The following is a 20,027-nucleotide window of genomic DNA, read 5'->3' on the forward strand; positions in this document are numbered from 1 at the left end:
ACTCATCTCACACAGTCTGTTTGGAGGCACAACAAGTGATCACTCTTGGGCATTAGCATCAGTATGGTATATCATGTTCTAATTTGATTATTCTGTCCCACTTCTTGCTAAATACAGCAGTATCTGGGAATTACATTCCTGTAGTCAGCTGTAGTAAAACTGCAGATGGAATGTGTTTATTCAGATGTTGTGTAGTCCATCTTGGATAGGACAAAATAAACGAAACTTGTAGAAACTTTATTTGAAGCAGTAAGAGAAAACTTTGAACAGTTCATATGCTGTGTTATGGGTGAGTTAGGCTAAAGAAAATACACTGGCTGGTGCATCCTCAATCTGTTACAGTTGCTAGGTGATTTTCTAGATGAATCGTTTATTTTTTTAATAAATTGAGGGAGGGAAAGGAGGCAAAAATGGTCTCCAAGAATTTGTGGCTTAGGTCTGTTAATGTGGTTTGCTTAGATCCAGAGAGGAATATCTGTGTGTCACTCAACAGTTCTTTTGGGGGTAGAAGTTGAAAATAGCTTGGCTGTAGCTACTACACTAGCTTTTGGAGTTTTAAACATTTCAAGAGGTAGCCAGATGCCCTTGCATGTTGTAATCTGAGGGCAATGTAATTCTGCCCAACTGCTCAGAGCTCGTCAAGAGAAAAGTGGACAGGTGCTGTCCCTTCCCTAAGGCAGCAGGGAGGCTTCTGGGATGTGCCAAAGAGAAGTTCGGCCCCAGGGCATTTGGAGGACTGTGGGACTCGTTGGAAGAGGGAGAAAGCAGGCTTTATCCCATACTATTCCTTCATCTCTGGTTTGTGTATTGCTTTTCTTGCTTCACCTCGCCAGCCGTGGATTCCCTGGGCAGGGACAGGCGTGCAGTGGGATGACCGGCCACTCGGTGGAGTAAGGAGACCTGCAAATGCCATGGGAACACACTGGCCTTGGCATCCGAGCTCCTGGTGCCGTCCCTGGAAACACCAGGACAGCACTTGGAAACACACGTTTGATCCTGTGAATTCACAGTGAATCGGTTCTGTGTGAACCAATGCAGGGGTTTATTTAACTTTAGCAATAACTTTGGGAGAACAGATAGTTTGGTCTTTGTGAGCACAATCCCGACTACATCAAGGCTTTATAGTTGCAAATAACAGCTGGATTTGGCTGCTTTCACCTGCACACACCATTTGAGGTTGTGATTTGTACTTCAGGATACTCTTATTCAAGTGGAGCATTCCCTGCCTGTCCTTAAAACTTCCTGACCAATGTCTCTGAGGGTAGTACATGTGTTGTAAATGAAACAAATAAGGCATTAATGTGTTTGAGGTAAGTGCAGTTTGGTTCATCTGGCAGAGTTATGGCCATGCCTAATTCATAATCTGGTAGGAGTTCTGTTGAAATAGAGCAAGAGCATTCAGACTGTGTAAAATTAAACCACTAAAACTTTTATGAGGTGAGGTCCTTTAGCACCTAGAAAATTTCAAAGGAAGATCCTTGCTTATAGAAATGTTTCCACAAAATTTCTAAGTTTTGTTTTGTTGTTTAACTTTTTATCATAGAAAAAAAAAGATTAGTGAAAAGGCACTAAAAAAAAAATCAAGTATCTTCTGTGCCATACCTAATTAAGCTAGTCTGAGAAAACTCCATTGCCTCTTAAGTAATATTTTTAAGTTATCAGGGGCAAGAGTGTTAATAAGCTAATTCTTGCTGCCTGTTACCTGTTGTTTGTGACACTTAAAGAGAATACCTAAGTGATAAAGCACATCTGTTATGTTGTTAATCAATCAATGGGAAACAAGATTTGATTCAAAATACAGTAAGACTGTTAGAAGCCAAATATTCAACAAGGGCTGTATTGTGTATACTATAAAGAGAAATTGTTCTGAGAGGCTGGGTCTCAAAATGTTGCTGTGATATTCTGGCACACAACCAGAATTGTAGATAAGGTCATCAGCCCTGGGAAATGCATTCTTTAGGCGTTGTTTCTGACACCAGATTACAATTTTCTATGTAAATGGAAGTGACATTGATGGAAAAGCAGCTGATTGTAAAGAAATCCTGCAAATGCCAGCCATGGCCTGTGGTATTCAATGAAATATTTCTTCTTGAACTATTTATTCTTAACAGGCAAATATGGAATCACCTCCGCTAGTCATATTTCAAATTCAGGAAACTAGATTGGCAGGATGTAAAATATTTATTTCACATAGTGCATGAGTCAAATGGAGAAGCTGCCAAACATTTCTGATTAAACATTTTGATACACCAATACGGAAAAACAGCCCACTGGTACCAGCAGCCAGGTCCTACCTAGGCCTGGAGAAGCAGAGATCAGCAAGGAGTGAGTAATGCCAGCTCCATCCACTGGCAATAAAAACTGACCTCCTTGATCCAGCCTTACAGAAACCCTACCTTGGCAGTGCAGTTGCCCAGCAAGTGGGTGGCACATGTTTGTCTCCCTGTCCTGACTTCAGCACCCATGGGGCACCCCCAGCTTTCAGATCCCAGACCTTTACTGACAACACCTCGCATCCCAATTCTCCTGTGTTCAGTGCTGTCAAATCATCTCCCAGCTGTCAGATATTTGCTCAAAATATTCAGCTGCCTACAATGACAGCTTCTACAGCCTCTTCAGCTCTCTTATCAGCTTGATTCCAGTGCTTGCTGGCACTCAGCCTGTCTGTGGCAGTTCTCAGACTTCAGTGCTAACTCCCCAAACTGTAGTGTCTCAACCTGGAGCTTTTGTTCTTCCACCTCCCCACCAAATTAATGCAAGAATGACACAGATTTTAATACTGACAGTTTGGGTCTAAATCTGTGTTGCTCCTTACTTGCATATCTAGACTAAGTTCCTTCTCCAGGAAGAGAGAGAATCAGTGGAAATTAACTGGATTTCATGAAACTGAGTGCAACCCCTCCAAGGGGTGGGAATTCCTCCCGTGGTCAAGGCAAACAGGGATAAGTATTCCTTTTTTTTCCACCACAGTACTTAGTGTAACTCCACTTCCCTGTCTGGAACTGCACAGCTGCCCACCTGCACACAGAGAAGTGAGTCAGATGGTGCACTCTGAGACATCTCAGCAAACAAAGTGGGACAGTGACACAGATGTGCTCTGAGGCTTTGAAGAGGCTGAACTCCACTTCAGAGCAATCAGACTGACAGTAACGGATTCCACAACTCCAAGGGGCACCAGCTCACAGATTTTTGAATAGGTGCCCCCAAGGGGTGTGCTGAGCTCAGTCCCCACGTAACCTGAAGATGAGTTCAAGGGTTCCTTTTTTCCGAGATAAAAGTTAAACATCCCCACATCTTAAGAATCCTGCTCTAACTAGACAACTTCAGAGAAGTCTGCTGATCAAATATTTTGCTTCCCTTTTCTCTTTCAGATCTCTTCACATCTCTCCATAAATTCTCATATCTGATCTCTGCACTTTGATTTTTTTTTTTCCCAGTCTGAGAAGACCCTTTAGTACATCAGTGAGGGAAAGGAGAACTCTTCAGTATTTTTTGTAAAACTAAAGCAAGGTAAAGGTGGCAGAGGCTCTGGAACCAGCTCTATATGTCTATGCCAGAGGGTGAATACGTGGGGAGCTGTATTGCTACTGCAGTGTGTGCTGTCACTGTGTTGTGATTGACAGCTGACTTACAGCCAAGCCAGCCTCTCCCCTAACCCTGAATTTGTACATAAAAGGAATGAGAGACTCATGTTCAAAGAAATACAACTTCCTGAGAACACTCCTATTGGTTCTTAGAAAAGAGATTAATTTGACCAGCTTGCTCTAATCATGGGATTTTCAGGGTTGCTAAGGGCCATATGGACCTCTCTTACTGAAGGGAGCAAATGAATGGATACTGTCTGGATTCAAAACCTGCTGCACTTACATGGTCATTTTAGTTGGACAGCTTCATCAATCACCTCCAGAATGTCACTCAGTGATGGATGGTCACCTGTGCTCAGCAACCACAGTGGGAAAGAGATGCTGGCAGAAGCAATAAGTACCTGAGTCTCACTGAGCCAGTGCTCCTTCCTACCCATCATTCCTTGTCTGAGGCACAATGCAGAAACCAGAACTGTTCCTGGTCTCCCCTCTGGCAGCTCACAGCTGTGGGCTTAAAAAGCAGTCCAAAAATCTGCATGAGAGAAAAGGGACAGAGCAGAAAGATCAAATTAAAACCCAGTCATGGAGCACAGCAGTTGCAGGAGGCTTTAATGAGGACTCCTGTAAAGGCAGGGCCATCCCTTTGTTAGCAGCTCTGTCTCGTTAAAGTGTGGGTGGACAGTGGCTGTTCCCAGCCATGCCCTGCCACGAGGAGTTCCTTTGCCTGGCTCTGCCTTCTCGCTTGAGCGCAGCAGAATGTGGGAACCTCTGCCTGTCCTGCTTTTCCTTAATTGCCCCTTAATTCTCTACACTCAGCTTTTCTGCCCCGGGCCTGGGCCTGTTCAGAACAGGATCAATGGCTTTTCCTCAGAAAAAGTAGTGTGACCGGTGTTTTATTTGGGATGTCAGACTGACGTTTGGAGCAGTGAAGGGGCTGTGAACAGGTCTGCCATAGAATCATAGCATGTAAACAGGTTGGAATGGACTTTAAGTATCATCTACTCCCAACACCTGCTGCCATGGGCACCTCCCACTAGCCCAGGTTGCTCAAGGCCTTATCCTGCCTGGCTTCCAACGCTGCTAGGGTTGGAGCATCCACAACCTCCCTATGCAACCTGTGCCAGTGTCTCACCACCCTCACAGTAAAGAATTTCATCCGTATAGCCAACCTAAATTTCCCTTCTTTCAACTTGTACTCATTCCCCCTTGTCCTGTCACTATAGTTCCTGGTGCACAGTCTGCAGGCTTCCTTTGATACTGGCAGGGCTGCGTGGTCTCCACGGAACCTTCGCTTCTCCAGGCTGAACAGCCCCGACCTTCTCAGCCTGGGGAAGAGAAAGAGGCACGAAGCCTGGTGGGGAGCCGGGGGGTGCCGGGCTTGTCGGCGGTCTGTGCTCACCCTGCTGCCGGTCCGTGCCCTGCTGCCGGTCCGTGCCCACCCTGCCGGCGGTCTGTGCCCTGCTGACGGTCCGTGCCCACCCTGCCCCCTCTGTCCCTGCCCATTCCCAGGATTTCCCTTCCCCGCTCCCGCCGGCTCCTCTCCGCCCCCTGGCGGCGCTTGCCGAGCGCGGGCCCCCCTCCCTCCCTCGCTCTCCATCCTCCGGCTCTGCCCCATTGTTCTCCCGTCCCTCGCTCCCTCCCTCCCTCCGCCGGCTCTCGCGTCCTCCCTCCGCTCTCCTCCATCCCTCCCTCCCTCTCTCCATCCCTTCCTCCTCCTCCTCCTCCTGCTTCTCGCCGTCCCTCCCGCCCCGCTCCCCGCCGCTGATGTCACGCACCCGCTGAAGGCGCGGGCGATCATGGCTGCTGCGGCCGCGGCCGCGCCGCCCGCCTCCCGCTGATGCCCGCGATGGAGCCGGCCAGCCTGCTGCGGTTCCTGCGGAAGCTCAAGGAGGTTTTCGACGTGTGCGACGAGGATGCGGACGGGTTCATCCGCGTGGAGCACTTCGTCGCCCTGGGGCTGCAGTTCGGCCAAGGGGATGAGGTGAGCGGGGCGACCCCCCCCGAACCCCCCGCAACTTTCACCTGCTGTGCGCGGCCGGACCCCGCCCGGACCGCCCCGTCACCCACCTGCCCGCACCGCCCCTCCCAGGGCAGCCCAGACCCGCTCCTTTCGGGGACCCGGCCCTCGGGGGGTCCCACAGCCCTCCCCACGGCAGCCTGGACCCCCTTTCTCCCCGGCCGCCCCCCGCCTTTCCCGCGGAGCCCTCCCTGAAGACATCGCGGCTCCCTCCATCCCTCGGGGGGTCCCGGAGCATCCCCGGTCCCTCGGGGCGGCTCAGACCCCCGGGCTGACTCGGTCGCGGTCCCCTGGGGTGGAGGGACCTGTCCGGGTGCTGGGAGGTCGCGGTGCCTTTCGGGGGGTGCGTTTATTGTGGTTTTTCTCCGTTCTGGCTGAGCTGAGCCCGCACCGGGGTGCCCGGCTCCGTTGGGGTACTGGGAGCAGAGCCAGGTCTGGACAGGCAGGGAAGCACTGTCCGGGCACCCCAAAAGCTGCGAGTGATGGATTGGAAGCGAAGGCTCCATCCAGCCCTCCCTCCAGCCCTCCAGTGACACAGCGTAAATCTGGAGCCGCGCCACTGGTCTCGGAGCGGTTGCGTCAGTGGGACCACTGTACATCGTGACATCACTGTAAAATGGGAGTGGGATTCGGGCCAGAGTCAATGAGGGCAACGACGTGCGCTTGGTTTGAAACGGTTCCCGTCAGTGGTTCCATCTAGGGCTGCAGCTGCAGCGAAATTAAACAGCAAGAAATGCTTTCCCGTGGAGAGCTCTCGGGATACTGCACTTAACTCTTCAATACACCCCAGCAATTTTGGGTGCCAGGAAGGAGGAGTGGAGTTGGGACTGGGATAGGGTTCAGAAAACCAGTATCAAACAACCTTTTAAACTGCAATAAAACAAATTAGTGTGAGGAGCCCATGAAACGGTGGTTTATAAAGGGATGCCAAAGAGGCAGCAAAACCAGAGTGAATTCACAGTAATTGTTGGAGCAAATTACTTATTTCTGGCTTACCACTCTTAATGAAACACAGCTTGTGAATTAAATCAGGAAACCAGGAGACAGAAGGCTTATTGCTTACAGATAGTCACAGGTCTGTTAAACATTTTCTTAATGAGAAGATGGAGTTTCTTGTTTTAACCAGCAAAATAAGGAGAAATGAGCAACAGTAACAAGTTCTTTGATTTCTGGTTTTATTTGTCTCTTGGTAAGTTGTATAATTTTATATAAACTAATAGAAATATTTTTAAATCCTTACTACTGCCAGATACATTGCATCCAAATTGCTTTTTGCACTGCTGTGTTTATCTAGAGGCAGACCAGTGGCTTTCTCATGCAGCACTGAGGAAGATTGATGAAATTCCACTGGCTGTTTTGCAGCAGGTTGACACTGATGATCATAACAATCCTTTTTGGTCTTAGAAATCTTTAAGGTTGTGACAGGGGAGCAGGTTCTGTGAGATGCAAGGGAGGATTCAGGTGGTGATCTTGTAAGCTTTGAGTGATTTGGAGTATATTAGCTGGAAAATGTTTAAATGGAGAGAAAGAGGAAACTGGAAATGTCAGTACAGGCAGCACTAGAGAAGTAGCAGTTGTCAGTGGTTGTGTGTAGGTTTCAGGACAGGCTGACTTGCTGGGCAGGCATGGGAGAGATTACCAGGGATGAGAAATGCATCCCTTGTATTTTGGTGAGTTGTAACTGGCAGTATTTGATAAGATATTTGCAAATCTGGGACAGAGAAGTCTTATCTCTACATCTTATCTATTTATCTGTCAAGGTTATAGTATAACTTGTTCTGGTTTACTTCCCTGTGTCTGGTGTAGTCAGGGATGGGAGCACATGTCAGTTGAGTAAATGGGATTTGTAAATCACCAAAAGAGGTTTGCTAAAGGAGTACAGAATCAATTTTGCAAGTGCAGATTTACTGTAGAACAGCCACTGCAGATGAACTAGTCTGGTTTTAAGGCTTATTAAAAATGGGCTTTCTGTGTGATGAATCACAGTTGATGTTTGGAGATGGCAAGAATCTACTCTTTCAACCTTGCATCTGCAGGAGCCTAATAAGTTGTGTGGGAATACATCTCATGCAATTAAACTGAGGAGACACTGTTAGGGAGCAGTTCCCTTTAACACATTAGAACATATTTACTGTCAATGAAAATTAATTATATTTTTGAATATGCTACAATTCTTGGGCTTGATCCGCCTCAGCTCCCTTTACATTCAAAAGAGATCTTTCCATTCTCATCAGTGAAAGATGGATTTGCCCTCATGTGTCAGTTATTTGCTCCTTCTGTTGACATAGTTCATGTGGTGACAGGAAGGATCCTGTTTGGTAGCACTGTGCACTGAGTAATTATGACTCTTACCAACAGTAGCCCTGGGTTATGTTTATGAACTGAGAGAGTATTTGTCCCTTCAGTTGTGCCAGCTGGGCACAAGCAGCTTTCCAGCTCCTCTCTACTTCTCCAAGCCACTGCCATCCAAAGTTTGGAGTCTATAAATTCTTAATATTGACTTCAGTAGGGATTGTGGCTTGGACTGTGTAGGGCATTTAACCTTTTCTGGCTGTTTATTTTTCTTTCTCCTTCCTTTTTCTTTCCTCTTTGCTTGTTTTTGTGTGGCATGCAGTAAACATGCCGAATGTTACCATTCCTGAAAGATAACAACTCTCTGAAAACTGCCCCAAGGCAAGATGTTGCAGCAAGGCAGCAGCTTTCTGTTGAAGCAAAGCAATCCTTACCTGCACAGTGAAAATAATAAACTTTAACCTTTCCAGTTAACTTTTTTACTGTTTTATTTTTAGTGGGATTTTGAGGCCTCTATTTCTAATAGGTTGATGATTTTCTTTTCCTAAGACTGCACCATCACTACTGTACCTCATTCCATTCTGCCTTGCACATGCACACCAAAATCCTCTTCTTGCCATGCAGTTTGATGCCCACTTGCAGCAATGCCAGTGGCCTCAGAGTGGCTGTTTAGGTGAGGTATTTTGGCTGTGGAAACACTTCTAGCAAGTTTGCTTACAAGCTTTTGCTTTGCCCTAGAAAACATGTGGTTTAAGTAAAGGAAGAAATGATTTGGCCATGTAAATTTGACACAGCCAGGAGCAGAGTCATGTCTCTAAATTCCTGAATTTAGAGGAGATTAGCTGTCAAGCACTGCTTGCCCTTACAAATGGTTGTGGAACTTGTGCTTTTAGGCAGTTTGGCTTTCTGGCCTCTGTTCCTCCCATTGGCTGTGGGTATTTAATTGAGTTGTTTAAATTAATCTTTCTCCATGGACACTGGTGAGCAATTGAACACTCAGAGGCTGTAACAGGAACAGAGGACGAAATAAATCCTTCAGAGGTGCTTCTTTATCTCCAGGACAACAGAAACTCCGAGCTGAGACTTGTGGTTCAGTGCTAAAAGCTGGCAGGGTTGGGCCTGGCCTTTCCTCTTGAATGGGGTGTTTGCTGTTTGTGTGGAAATCTGAAGAAAGACATGAAGGGCTGTTTCCAAAGCGACTTGACGGGATGGCATGTGCTCACCAGCTACAGAAACACTTCACATTACACTGAGAAATGCCAGGAGTCGCTCGCCATCTGGTTCCCTTTCACTGGAGAGGGAGTTTCACTACCAGCCAAGTGTCTGGGAGCACTGTGAGTGACATGTTCAGCAAGCCCCAGTTCTGGCAGGGGATTGTGTGAATGTGTGTTTCAGGATAGTGCCAGTTGATGTTTTATTATGCCAGATTCTACTTCAATTCCACGTTCAGTTTTCAGCAACAAGTGAAATAGGCTGAGCACGTCTACGACTTCTTTCTGAGACAGGTAATCACCTTCTGGAGGTGTGCAGACCATGCAGGTGCTTACACAGTGATCTGGCATGGTGAGATCAACTGCTGCTCATCAGCTTGAAGCAGTGTCACACCTGAAAGGGAACTGGTAAAATATAGGGGCCAGTATCAGTTATTCATGGGAGTGGCCAGTAATTAATTTGAAGTCAGTGGTTTTTTGCTGGTGTAGAACAGAAGTAGCTGAAAACAAGTTCACATATTTCACATGAACAAATGAAAGTTCCTGGCCAAAAGAAACTATTACAATAGTTTGTTGCTAATTTTACTCACCTCCATTTATCCCCATTCTGGGCTGAAGTTAAAGGCATCAACCTCAAGCGCTGCCCAGGCAGTAGATGCTCCATTTTGACTTGCTCTCAGATGTGTCCCAGGAGCTGATGTTGTCATGCTCTCAACCGCTCCAGAAGCAGCTTCTCCTGTAAAGAGCAGGTCTGTATTTTCACCACCTGACAACCCAGAGTCTTCCTGAGGGGTCTGGGTGAAGTTCAGGTTCCTGGCTGTGGTGTTGCAGTTCAGTTGCACCCAGAAATTAATGAAATCACTGCAAATTTACATCAGTGTGCATGATGACAGAGCTCACACCTTGATAATGTATGTGCACTATGCTCTGGACTTACCTGCAACCATGACAAAAAGAAACTTTGGCACTGAGATGTTGAAAGGAAAGTATCAGGGTGTTACCAAGTGATACAGCCATTCTCATAATGGAGGGAGAAAAGGGTTACGACTTCCTTCTTCTCTGCTTTTCCTGGAAATAATTAAAGAGAAAATATTTACCTGGATGTAACAAGGATACAAAGAGCACTCCCATGTGACAGTGTTTTCTAGGTAGCAGCAATGCTGCCACACATTCAGGTTCCTTAAAACTACATTTGCTAATGACCCAGATATTTCGTATAATTTACAGTGGCTGGGAAAAAATACAGCTCTGAAATGGCACAGTAGGGTACTTATTTTATGGATTAGTTGAGGCAGTAGCCTTCCTGATTCGATGTTTAAAATAGCCTTTTGGAATATCCTGAAAGTAAGCATGTATTTTCAAACAGCTGACATAAAGCGAGTTTAGTACTCACTGTTAATCAAACATTTTCCAAGGCACTGTGGTGAGGAGGGGAGCTGTAGGTTTGCTGTGCACTCATGAGTTTAATTCCTTATGTAACGTTTGCATTTCAAAGGTAAGAGCTCTGGGGGGGTTACAATACACAGTTAAGAATTGATTGTTTTGATTGTCGCTGTGTTTTGCAATACAAGTCAGTGATCTGAAACAGTAAATTCTTAGTCCCTGAAGGAAAGGCCATCAACTTTGGTAACAATTCTTGGTATTTAAATGACTGTTTTTTATGGCTGTCTCAGTGTTTGCATTTATTGCAGGTACAGTGATATTGTATTCTCTTATCACTAAATGCAAAAGTTAAAAAAAAGCACATAGATGAAGCATAGAAGACCATACAGTATTGAAGGTGACATATGTAGCTGGTGAAGTAAAAACATTCAGCTACCAGGCAAGACCAGCTATTTTCTATGTAAATTTTTCTCCCTCCATGCCTGATTCAGTCCATGCTGTTAAGCTGTAAAACTGGTGTTCTTTGTCTGTGACATGCCTGCATGTTGTGCAGAAATTTGCTCTTGCAAATCCTTGGGAGGATTTCAAATTTCTCTCACGTATTGATTTTATTCCTCTAACATGATTATGCTTTGAAAAGTGACTTAAACAAAATTGCTGCAAGGAGGGGTAAGTCTTGGAGGGAGAACAAGCCACTGCCATCTAGTATTTGAGGGTGTGATCCCCAATACAGATTTTTCTTGGATTCTAAATTGCATTGTTACCTACAATTTAGCACAATTGACTCATACTCAGCAGCAGTACTTTTCCAGCAACAAAGTGGGAAAAATCAATTGCCTTCTAATGTTTGATGTTTTTATTCTCTGTGTAGTGGACAACATAGTTTCCTATTAATTCTATCTGATTTTAATGCTGATATTCACAAACATTTTAAAATCCCTGATCTGATTTTTGCATCAACTGTCTGCTTAGGAGTTCTAACAGTTCTTAAAATATGCAGTATTTGGGGACACACGTGATCTCAGACCTAGATACTCACATAGGCTGCTGAGTAAACCCCCATCCTGTGCAGTTAACTCAGTGCAGGGTGTGATTAAGCACATGAATGATAAAAGAGAGCGTCAGACACAGTCACTAGTAGTTTAACATATGGTTTTACAACAGCAGTGTGAGTGTAAACAAAGTTTACACTTTGTTCTCAGTTCCTTTTTACTCGAGATATAATTGAAGGGCCTCTCTTGGAGAGAATGGGAGTGTTTCTGTAGAGCTGTGAACGCTGTTTTCACATTTTGTGTGCAGTTAAAACCCCAAATAGCAGGACTCCTTCCTAAACCTGGCATCCAGTTCAGTCCTGTGGGATGTTCAGCCCCAGACTGAGTGACAGGAGTGAACTTTGGGGTCAAAATAGTGCAAGGGAGACAAGACCAGTGCACAGGGATCTGGGAAAATTGCAGTGTACTCCCCAGATTTTAAAGCTGCTCTGACAGTTTAGTTTGGGTGTAGTGTTATGGTTTTAGGGGGTCGAGTGAAAAGCTTAGAAACAGTAGAGTCTTCTGTCTGTTAACATTCCTGAAATCAGAAGGAAAGGCACTGGAATGGTCTGTTCTGGAGTGGAAGGGCTGTTGGCCGGGCTCAATGAGAGGTGTCAGCCAAACCAATTTCTTCCTCCAGAGTGGTGTCAGTTTTAAAATTGCCTACATTTCGATGCTCACAGGTGGGTTTTCTCAAGTGTTCTGACATCCCACATACACCTGCATTGTCAAACTGCAGGGTTTTTTCCGCTTTTGGGGACATTCTGGTGGTGTTCCATCACCTCCAGATGAACTGACCCTCCCCAGTGGGATCCAGATGGCTTTTGGAACATAGGATATTATTTTCCAGTGACACTTCTGTTGCTGTGATAAAAAACCCAAACAAATGTGCAGATGCAAACAGCTTTGTCCATATGCTTTGCAAGGTATAAATAGATTTGAGAAACTGTCCTAAAATATTGGTAGTTTCACTGTTTTTGTAGCAAGTGACTATGGGATCAGTTTTAAACCTAACATAGATCTTAGGGTAGAGTAGGTAATAGCAACTCAGAAAGTGAAATGCCATAGTCGTGTCAACGGGGAGAACATATGTCATTGTTGGCCCTTACCCTTTTGTCCTGTGCAGTAGCATATTCTGTCACCCTAAAATAGGACAAAATCCTCTGGTAATAGCACTTTCTCAGTGTTGTTAACTACTGGGAACAGGAGAAAGCTGTAGGATTCTCATTAGGAGAATTTTGTTGCAGGATTCTCTTGTGTGCTGGACTGGTGTGGTATTGTGTCAAAATACAATAGTCTGCTCAGGAGGGGTTTAAAGGCAGCCATGGAACTCATAGGGATAGGGGTGCTAATGAAAGGGAAAGGAATGTAGTAAAGAGAGAGGTTCTGCTGTTCTTTCTCACTGGGATTACAGGCAGCATCCATGGAGCGGATTTGGCATTCTGACCCCAGGAATCCTGGTGCTGTCGCATTCAGTGGTGTGACCCTTGTGTGTTGTAAGGGAATAAGGACTGCGAATAGGATTTGCAGCCTTGTAGTGAAGACTGGCTCTGGTTTTGGTTCTTTATTTAGTTTTGATGCTCATCATGCAGCAGCTCAAGCAGCAGCTTGTGGCCAGTGGGACAGACCCCTTTGCATCCAGCCTGGAGAGGGTGGGAGCCTAGAGTCACCTTGTCTCGGTGTTGTGGCTGCTTTAATTCAGGTTTGAAGACCATTTTGCTCTTGACTGCCCTGGTTGACTTACTGGCAGTTGTTGTGTTCAGTGATGTCAGGCTGGGGTGGACCCACATTGGCTGCTGGGCCCCCCTGGTAGAACTGTGGGGGTCATGAGGGCTGCTGTGTTGGGAGGGCAGCAAAACCATCTCGTGCCACAGAAACATATTTCATGGGAGTGTAGTTTTTACAGCACTATTTCAGGCTTTATGCAGCCTCCATAACAATTGTTATATGAGTTTGGCATGTTATTTTTGCCTAAAAGAGGTAGGAGTGTAATTAACCTCACCTTTTGGGGTTTTTTTGTAAGTATGATATCTTGACTGATTTCATTTGAAGCTAGCTTTTTATTGACATAACTTAAATTGAAATATTTGGCAAACAACAAGTGAAGATGCTCCAAAACATAAGATTTTGCTCAACACAGAGCATTTTTCCTGTTTCCTTCTGAGAAACATGAAAAAGAAAACATGACTTTGATTTTCTCTACTTGGCGAGAAAGCTGAAAAATCAAGTTTTTGCAGGAAGCAGGAACAGCTTTAAAGAGTGGTACAAGAGAAGGTAGGATTTTGGCTCATGAATATTTGTATTTTTGGCTATTAGTTTTCACAGCTTGTGACCACAGTTACCTTACCAGGCCCTGATCTTGAGCAAATGAAGCCTGACTTCATTTACTGCAGCCACACGTTGGTGAAACTTGGGAATTTCAGCCTCCAGTGTGAAGAGTGAATTGTGTGTTCCATTCCTCAGTTCTCTTTGGTCTTGCTTGAAAATAAAGAATTGAGGAGAGTGCTTTGGGACACATCTTCAAAGGAGCTTTGATAATGTCAGTTTTGCTTTTCTTGCCGAGCAATTACAAGCCATGGAAGTTTCCACTGAGGAAAAAGCTGCATCTTGCCTTCTCACCTGGGAATTCTGTGCCCTTTGCCAAATGCAAACTCCCCTGCACGGTCTGATGCGTTTACTGGAAAGTGCAGTGATATTTTGCTTCCAGTCAGACAGTCCAAGGTGTCTTGTTTAGAGAATGAAATTGGTCTGAACAGTCTGCTGTTGGCGACTGTCACTTGGGAAGGTCTGAATTTGAAGGTCAGTCCATCTCTAAGCACCGGTGTGACTTTGGGGGTGGCAGGTCCTTACCAATAACCTGCCACCTCACCAGTGTCCTAGTAGTGACCTTGCCTGATGACTCTGCTGGTGCTCCAGAGGATTTCTGGATATCTGTCAGCCAGATTGGAAGCTTTGGCTCTAACCAAGCTCATGATGTCTTTCCAGTGGGTGAAAAGATAATTTGCTATGTGCAGTGAATTTGGCACAGGTCAAGGTACTGTCCTGGTGCCAGTGCTGGCAGATGCAGGTCATTTGTTTCTTGATTTAGATAGTCACCCAGGTAACCTCAGGAAAAGGTAAAATATTCACAAGTTGCTTGGATTTTGCCAGAGGTCCATGGCACAGATTGCTTTTTCTGTGTGCATAGCCCCGTGTGATTTCTCTTACTGTATTTTTCTTGTAAACCTGGTCTGACTGTTGTGAACTGCATTTCTTTTCCCAGCAAATATTTTCTTTCCCCTGTGGCATTCTAAATAACATTTTTAGAAACCTGACAACCCTGGTGCGTGGAAGCATCATCTTGGCTCAGTGTGAATGAACCCTGCTGCTCCCTGAGGTGGTGGAGCGGCTGGTGGAGGCTGGTGATCCTCTGCATCAGCCATTTCTTCGGGGTGGGCACTGAATATTCTGCTGATTCAGGGCCAAATTGCTTCTCTCAGTCTGCTGCCTGGGGCCACAGGATGGTATGAGGAGGAGGAGGGAACAGTGCAGGGATATTTAATGTGTGAGGATTGATGATGCCTCAAGGGTCTCATCCTGAACAGACTGTAATTCCTACTGTCATTCCACAGCTCTGCCTGGGTGCTGTTTTTTGCTGGAGACTATTTGAAGTAATGCACGATGTTCTGGCCTCACTATGTTGTTCTCCCAGTTTATTCCTTCCTTCTTCAGGGGCAGCTTCAGTTTTGGACTCACCATTGCTGGTGTTTTTTGCTGGGTGGCTCCTGTGGTCAGTCAGCTCTAGTTATGTTACAGCAGATTAGCACCTGTTGGGAAGGGAATGGAGCTTTGGAGGAGTTGGGCTAAGTGGTTATAAACACAAATGATTTACACAACATTTCAGGTGAAAAGCTTGCTTGATTGAGTTGGTGGAATAATGTGGCTATAAATTACCTTTGGGTTTATTGCAGTTGGCTGCCTCAGCAGCTCTTTAGCAATATGTTCTGTTCAGTGGCACTTCTCCTAATTCAGTGCCTGACATTGCTTGCATTTTGTAGATGTTGCACTACTCTGCAGAGCTGATTCCCTGGATTTATGGTACAGGGTGAAGAGAGTAGGAGGGTAGACTCCTCTCATAGCAAGAAATTGCTGCTGTCTCCATTTTGGGGAAGAAGTGTGAAGAGGCACATTTCAAATACCTTTTTTACAGGAGGAAGTGTTGTCATGGATAACAGTTGTGAAACATTAGGTCTGATTTAACACACCCACACCCACACACCCCACCCCTTTTTACTTTGTTCTGTGAATGAGGTCAGGTTCATCTTTCCAGACTTCTGGATAGCACGGGGTGGCTGAGGGGACACTGATATTTACTGTTGTTGGCTTCCAGAGATGGTTCCTGAGCCCACAAGGACACCAGGCTGAGCACCCTCTGCAGGGCAAGGATGCAGAACTGGCCTTTTGTTTTGGGGATTTTATATGGAGAAAGGTGTTCTTGGAGTCCTTTGAAGGTGCCTGTGTGATGAGACCTCATTGAGCTGGTACACTGGTACCTTCCTTTCCCTTTTCACACTGTATAACCACTTTACAGCTCACACTGTCTTTATTCACGGAATAACAGGTGTGCCAGTCACAGAGGGTATTTCTCTGATTAACCAAAAACTATTTCAACTTCTCTTTTTGTCCCCCTGTGTTTTCTCTCCCCCTCTTGCTGCTGATAGAACCTTACCCATTTTACAACCAGTCTGTTAGTCATTATGCCAGCTGAACTTAGGTGAGCTGCTGCCAGTAACACTGTGTGTCATCTGCAGCACCAGCCTGTGTTCCTTCTAAATGAGTTGGACAGAAGGATCCCAATGGGGAGGAGGAAGAAGGATATTCCCTTCAAATGGGTTGTAAACAGATGGACAGCATTGAAGGAACACAAAGGAAATAGCGGTGAAGTGCTCGAGTGTGTGGAACAGTATCAGTGTTGAGTATCTCTTGAGTATCTTAATACCCACGTGCAATAGCTGATTTCTAGGAGTAAACTGCCAGCCTGTAATGGGAATTGATTTTAAGACTCATAGTATGTGCTGAGAGCACACTGTAGTTAGATTGTGATTGCAATTTCAGCACAGGACTGAACTTCAACCTTTTAAAAACTTAATCTTTCTTCAGGAGCTCACGGGGCTATTTATGATATCAGCAATGAACTTGGGGAATGTCACAGGCTATCAGATGGGGAGGAAAGGAGAAGCTATCAAAAGATTAAATTTTGATGGCATTTTAAATGTAAGCTTCCACATTGTATTTAATGATTCTCTAGTTCTGCTGAAAGTCAGTGGCTCTGAAATGCTCCAGTCATTATTGAAAATGTGATTTTATTTCCCCAAGTACTGCAGAGACTTAGTAAAATTTTACCTTGGCCCTAGGAAAAGACTCAGGAGGTGTTAGACCCGATATTGCATTGCTCTCCACAGAGCAATTTTCCCCACTGTCAGAACTGGCTGTTGTACTTTCTGTTATTAATGAGGGAGTTATAGTTCTCTTTAGGTGAGGTTTCTGTGAGATCTGCTGCTTGGCACTTCAGAGACTCTTGTTAAAGGGCTGATGTGATTCCCATGAAGATTCTGTGAAGCCTCTGTTAAATGGGTCAGCCCATGCCAGAGAACATGAGCAATGTCTGCAGCACTCCTTGGGACCAGCGAGGAAGGCAGGCTCAGAACAGTGCTGAGCTGTGTGTCAGCACTGCTGGAAAGAAACAAACACCCCACAGAATTTTAAAATATTCAATATTATCAAATAATATTACCAAAATAATAAAATAAACTGTGGTGGTTTTTTTTTTTTGGTGCCGGATTAATAGATTTAGGTCACAGACTGTAAATGAGTGTGACTCAGCTGTGTGAATAAATCAGTTCACTTGATTGTGGGATGAATTTACACTTTCAAAGCTTTTAATAGGTAATGAATATTCAGGGTCTACCACATGGTGGGAGATCTAAAATGAGAGCTTATATTCCTACAGCCTTGGCTCTCAGTCAGCAAGTGTTGTTACAAAGGAGTGTCCTGGAGTGGTAGATAGCAGTGCTGCTCTCATCCCTCTTGTTCTCCCTCTTTGCTGTTCCTAGCAGGAATGCAACAATGCAATACACTAACTGGTGGCTTTAGAAGACAGGTTTTACCATGTTCAGAGCTTGTTGTCCTCTTAGCACTGTTTGCAGACATCAAGTGGGGTTGAATGGGTGTCAGAGAAGGGGATTTGAAATCCCTCAGTGGCTTGCAGAACAATCTGGGAGCAACACCCATCCTGAAACTCAGTTCTCTTAAATTTCTTGTTCAGCATATCCAGAATTGGAAAGGACTCCTGAGAAATTCAGGATTTTGTCTCCTCTTGGGTATAATCTTTCTGTGTATGAATTGGGTTATTGGGTTCTTAAGGGTGAGGGGAGTTTGTTCTGCCTTTGTACATCCTGGAGTGGACTGTCCTCTAGAACCTCTTGCTATAAACACAGGCAAATAATAAACAATAAGTCCACTTGGTTTCTGGGGAAACTGTCTCCCACACACGTTTTTGTGCTGTCTTGCAAAAAGACATGATCTTTGATTCTGATCATTTGCAAGGTGGTTCCCCAGTGCCAAAATCTGTGCAGTAACAAGAAGTATTCAGTGGAACAGGTATCAGCTAAGTTCATGCTGAAGAAAACAGCTCCCCTGGGTTTTTATGGTGGGATACAAGCTTTGAGGTGGTAAAAAAACTGCTTCAGTGAGAGTCAGGACATCGATTTGAACAGTAGAACCCATGCTCTTGCAGGAAGCAGACAAGATATGCATCAGACTTCCCTGGGCCCTGTGGAGTGACTCAGCATCCTGTAGGAATTCCTAATTTGTTACTTTTTGAAATACTATTCACAAGAGTATTAGGGAAGGGAAATAAAGATGCTGGTGCAAAGTTTTGCAAGTTAAGAATAGCTTATAACATGACTCTGAAGTGTTTTAAGTTTGATATTTTTGCTTGCAATAGAGATTTCTTGCCAAAGCTCTCTGTGGAATTAGTTTGAAAATCTTGAGTTCAAGGCAGCTGAATAAGAAAAAAGGATTTGGCAGTTCTGTGAAAATCTTTAATCAAAAAGGGTCTGTAGAGCACTTTAGCTGAGTTCTGGGTACAGCCTTTCACTGCTTTGCATGTGCCAAGAGTGAATCACAGCTGATGATGAAGTGGAGGAGGTGACAGGGCCCATCTGGAATGTGTCAGGTTTAGGTGTAGCTCGTACTAACCTGCCATGGCAACACTGTGTAGTCCCAGCAGCCCTGGGAATGCTGCTGATGGTCAGCACTTCCTCAGGTAGGGAAAAATGAGAGACACATTTGTTGAGAAAGCTGAGCTGATGATCCATGTGCAACGAGGAGCTTCAGGAGTTTCACTGATATTCCAGTGTGCACTTGCAGAGTTTGTGATGCCGACAGGATTGATGAGCTCCATTACTTCTGCTGAAAATCCGTCCATTCCAACAAACAGAAATAAAACAAAATAGAAGGTGGTAGGTTTCTGAAAGGCAGGGAGAGATCTCAACAGCAGCACTGTTCATGGAAGTTTGGTCCAGCCTGCACAACTGCTCCTCCTCTGCCTGAGGACAGCCAGGCACTGATGGATGGTCTGATACGTGGGGCAGAATTTATACCATTTTAAAGGCCATGGATGAGGGACCTCAACTGTGCCAAGCACTAAGGCAGGGATGTTAGTAGGGTCTGGGTGTATGAAGATAAAAGCATTGGTGGTTTCTGTTGAACAGGAGTGGAATTGAATAAAAGTTTCAAGTTGAATGCATAAAGCAGTGATTTGTTGAACTTCAGCCTTATTTTTTTTCCCCTCGGGAAGTCCTATATGATTTGGGGCATCCTTTTTAACAGGATTCTTTGGAAATTAATCTGAAAGCATGAGGGATGTAAAAACTGACAGCTTTCTAAGGTTTTAATGGTGCTGTAGAATTCTGCAGCAAAAGTACATTTCATTCCTAAATCCTACAAGCAGAGTAGAAATCTGTTATTTCCATTCACTGCTACAGTTTTTTTCAGTAAGGGGGTTAATTTATTGTTTGATTCTATTATCTGTAAGGGGAGCTAAGTGCTGAATTGGGGCTAAACTGCTCAGCATTCCTGCAAGGTGAGAGTCTGAATAGCAGAGCAGGGCTGGGGAGGAAATGAGTTTGCTGATCAAGATGTTCCAAAGTGTATCTTCAAGGCAGGTCTGAGTCAACACTTTGAGATAATGCTGTCAGGCTAAATGATAACACAAAATATTCTGACAACCTACTTGGTCTGGAAACAAACACTGTCTGTTCCTTGGCAGGGATTTTGGATTAAACTGAGGGTTCTAGTTGCCAACAGCCCAGAGTTAGCCACTGTGACTCAAGCCATTGACTCCTCTGTTTGGCGTAAAACATTCAAATATTAAAATTTATTCAAGTGAAAGACAGAAATCATCTTTTTATTTGGAAAATTAAAGTGCTTTGTAGCTTTGTTAAGGATCTCTGAGCTCCACCTGAAT

General features: G+C 44.9%; 1 protein-coding gene across 2 annotated transcripts in view; it reads left to right on the top strand.

Annotated features, from left to right (window-relative positions):
* Nucleotides 1-5,316: 5,316 nt before the first annotated feature.
* Nucleotides 5,317-20,027, top strand: part of RAB11FIP4 (RAB11 family interacting protein 4) — a 114,469-nt gene continuing 99,758 nt past the window's right edge. The window contains exon 1 of one of the 2 annotated variants that reach the window (XM_032706700.1): nucleotides 5,317-5,565. In XM_032706700.1, the coding sequence (XP_032562591.1) occupies nucleotides 5,422-5,565 (144 nt within the window). In that variant the 5' untranslated portion in view covers nucleotides 5,317-5,421. The remainder of the gene's footprint in view (nucleotides 5,566-20,027) is intronic. The other variant, XM_032706699.1, reaches the window with a different exon arrangement.

Source organism: Chiroxiphia lanceolata, chromosome 19 (assembly GCF_009829145.1).
Source record: "Chiroxiphia lanceolata isolate bChiLan1 chromosome 19, bChiLan1.pri, whole genome shotgun sequence".
Classification (NCBI taxonomy): Eukaryota; Metazoa; Chordata; class Aves; order Passeriformes; family Pipridae; genus Chiroxiphia; species Chiroxiphia lanceolata.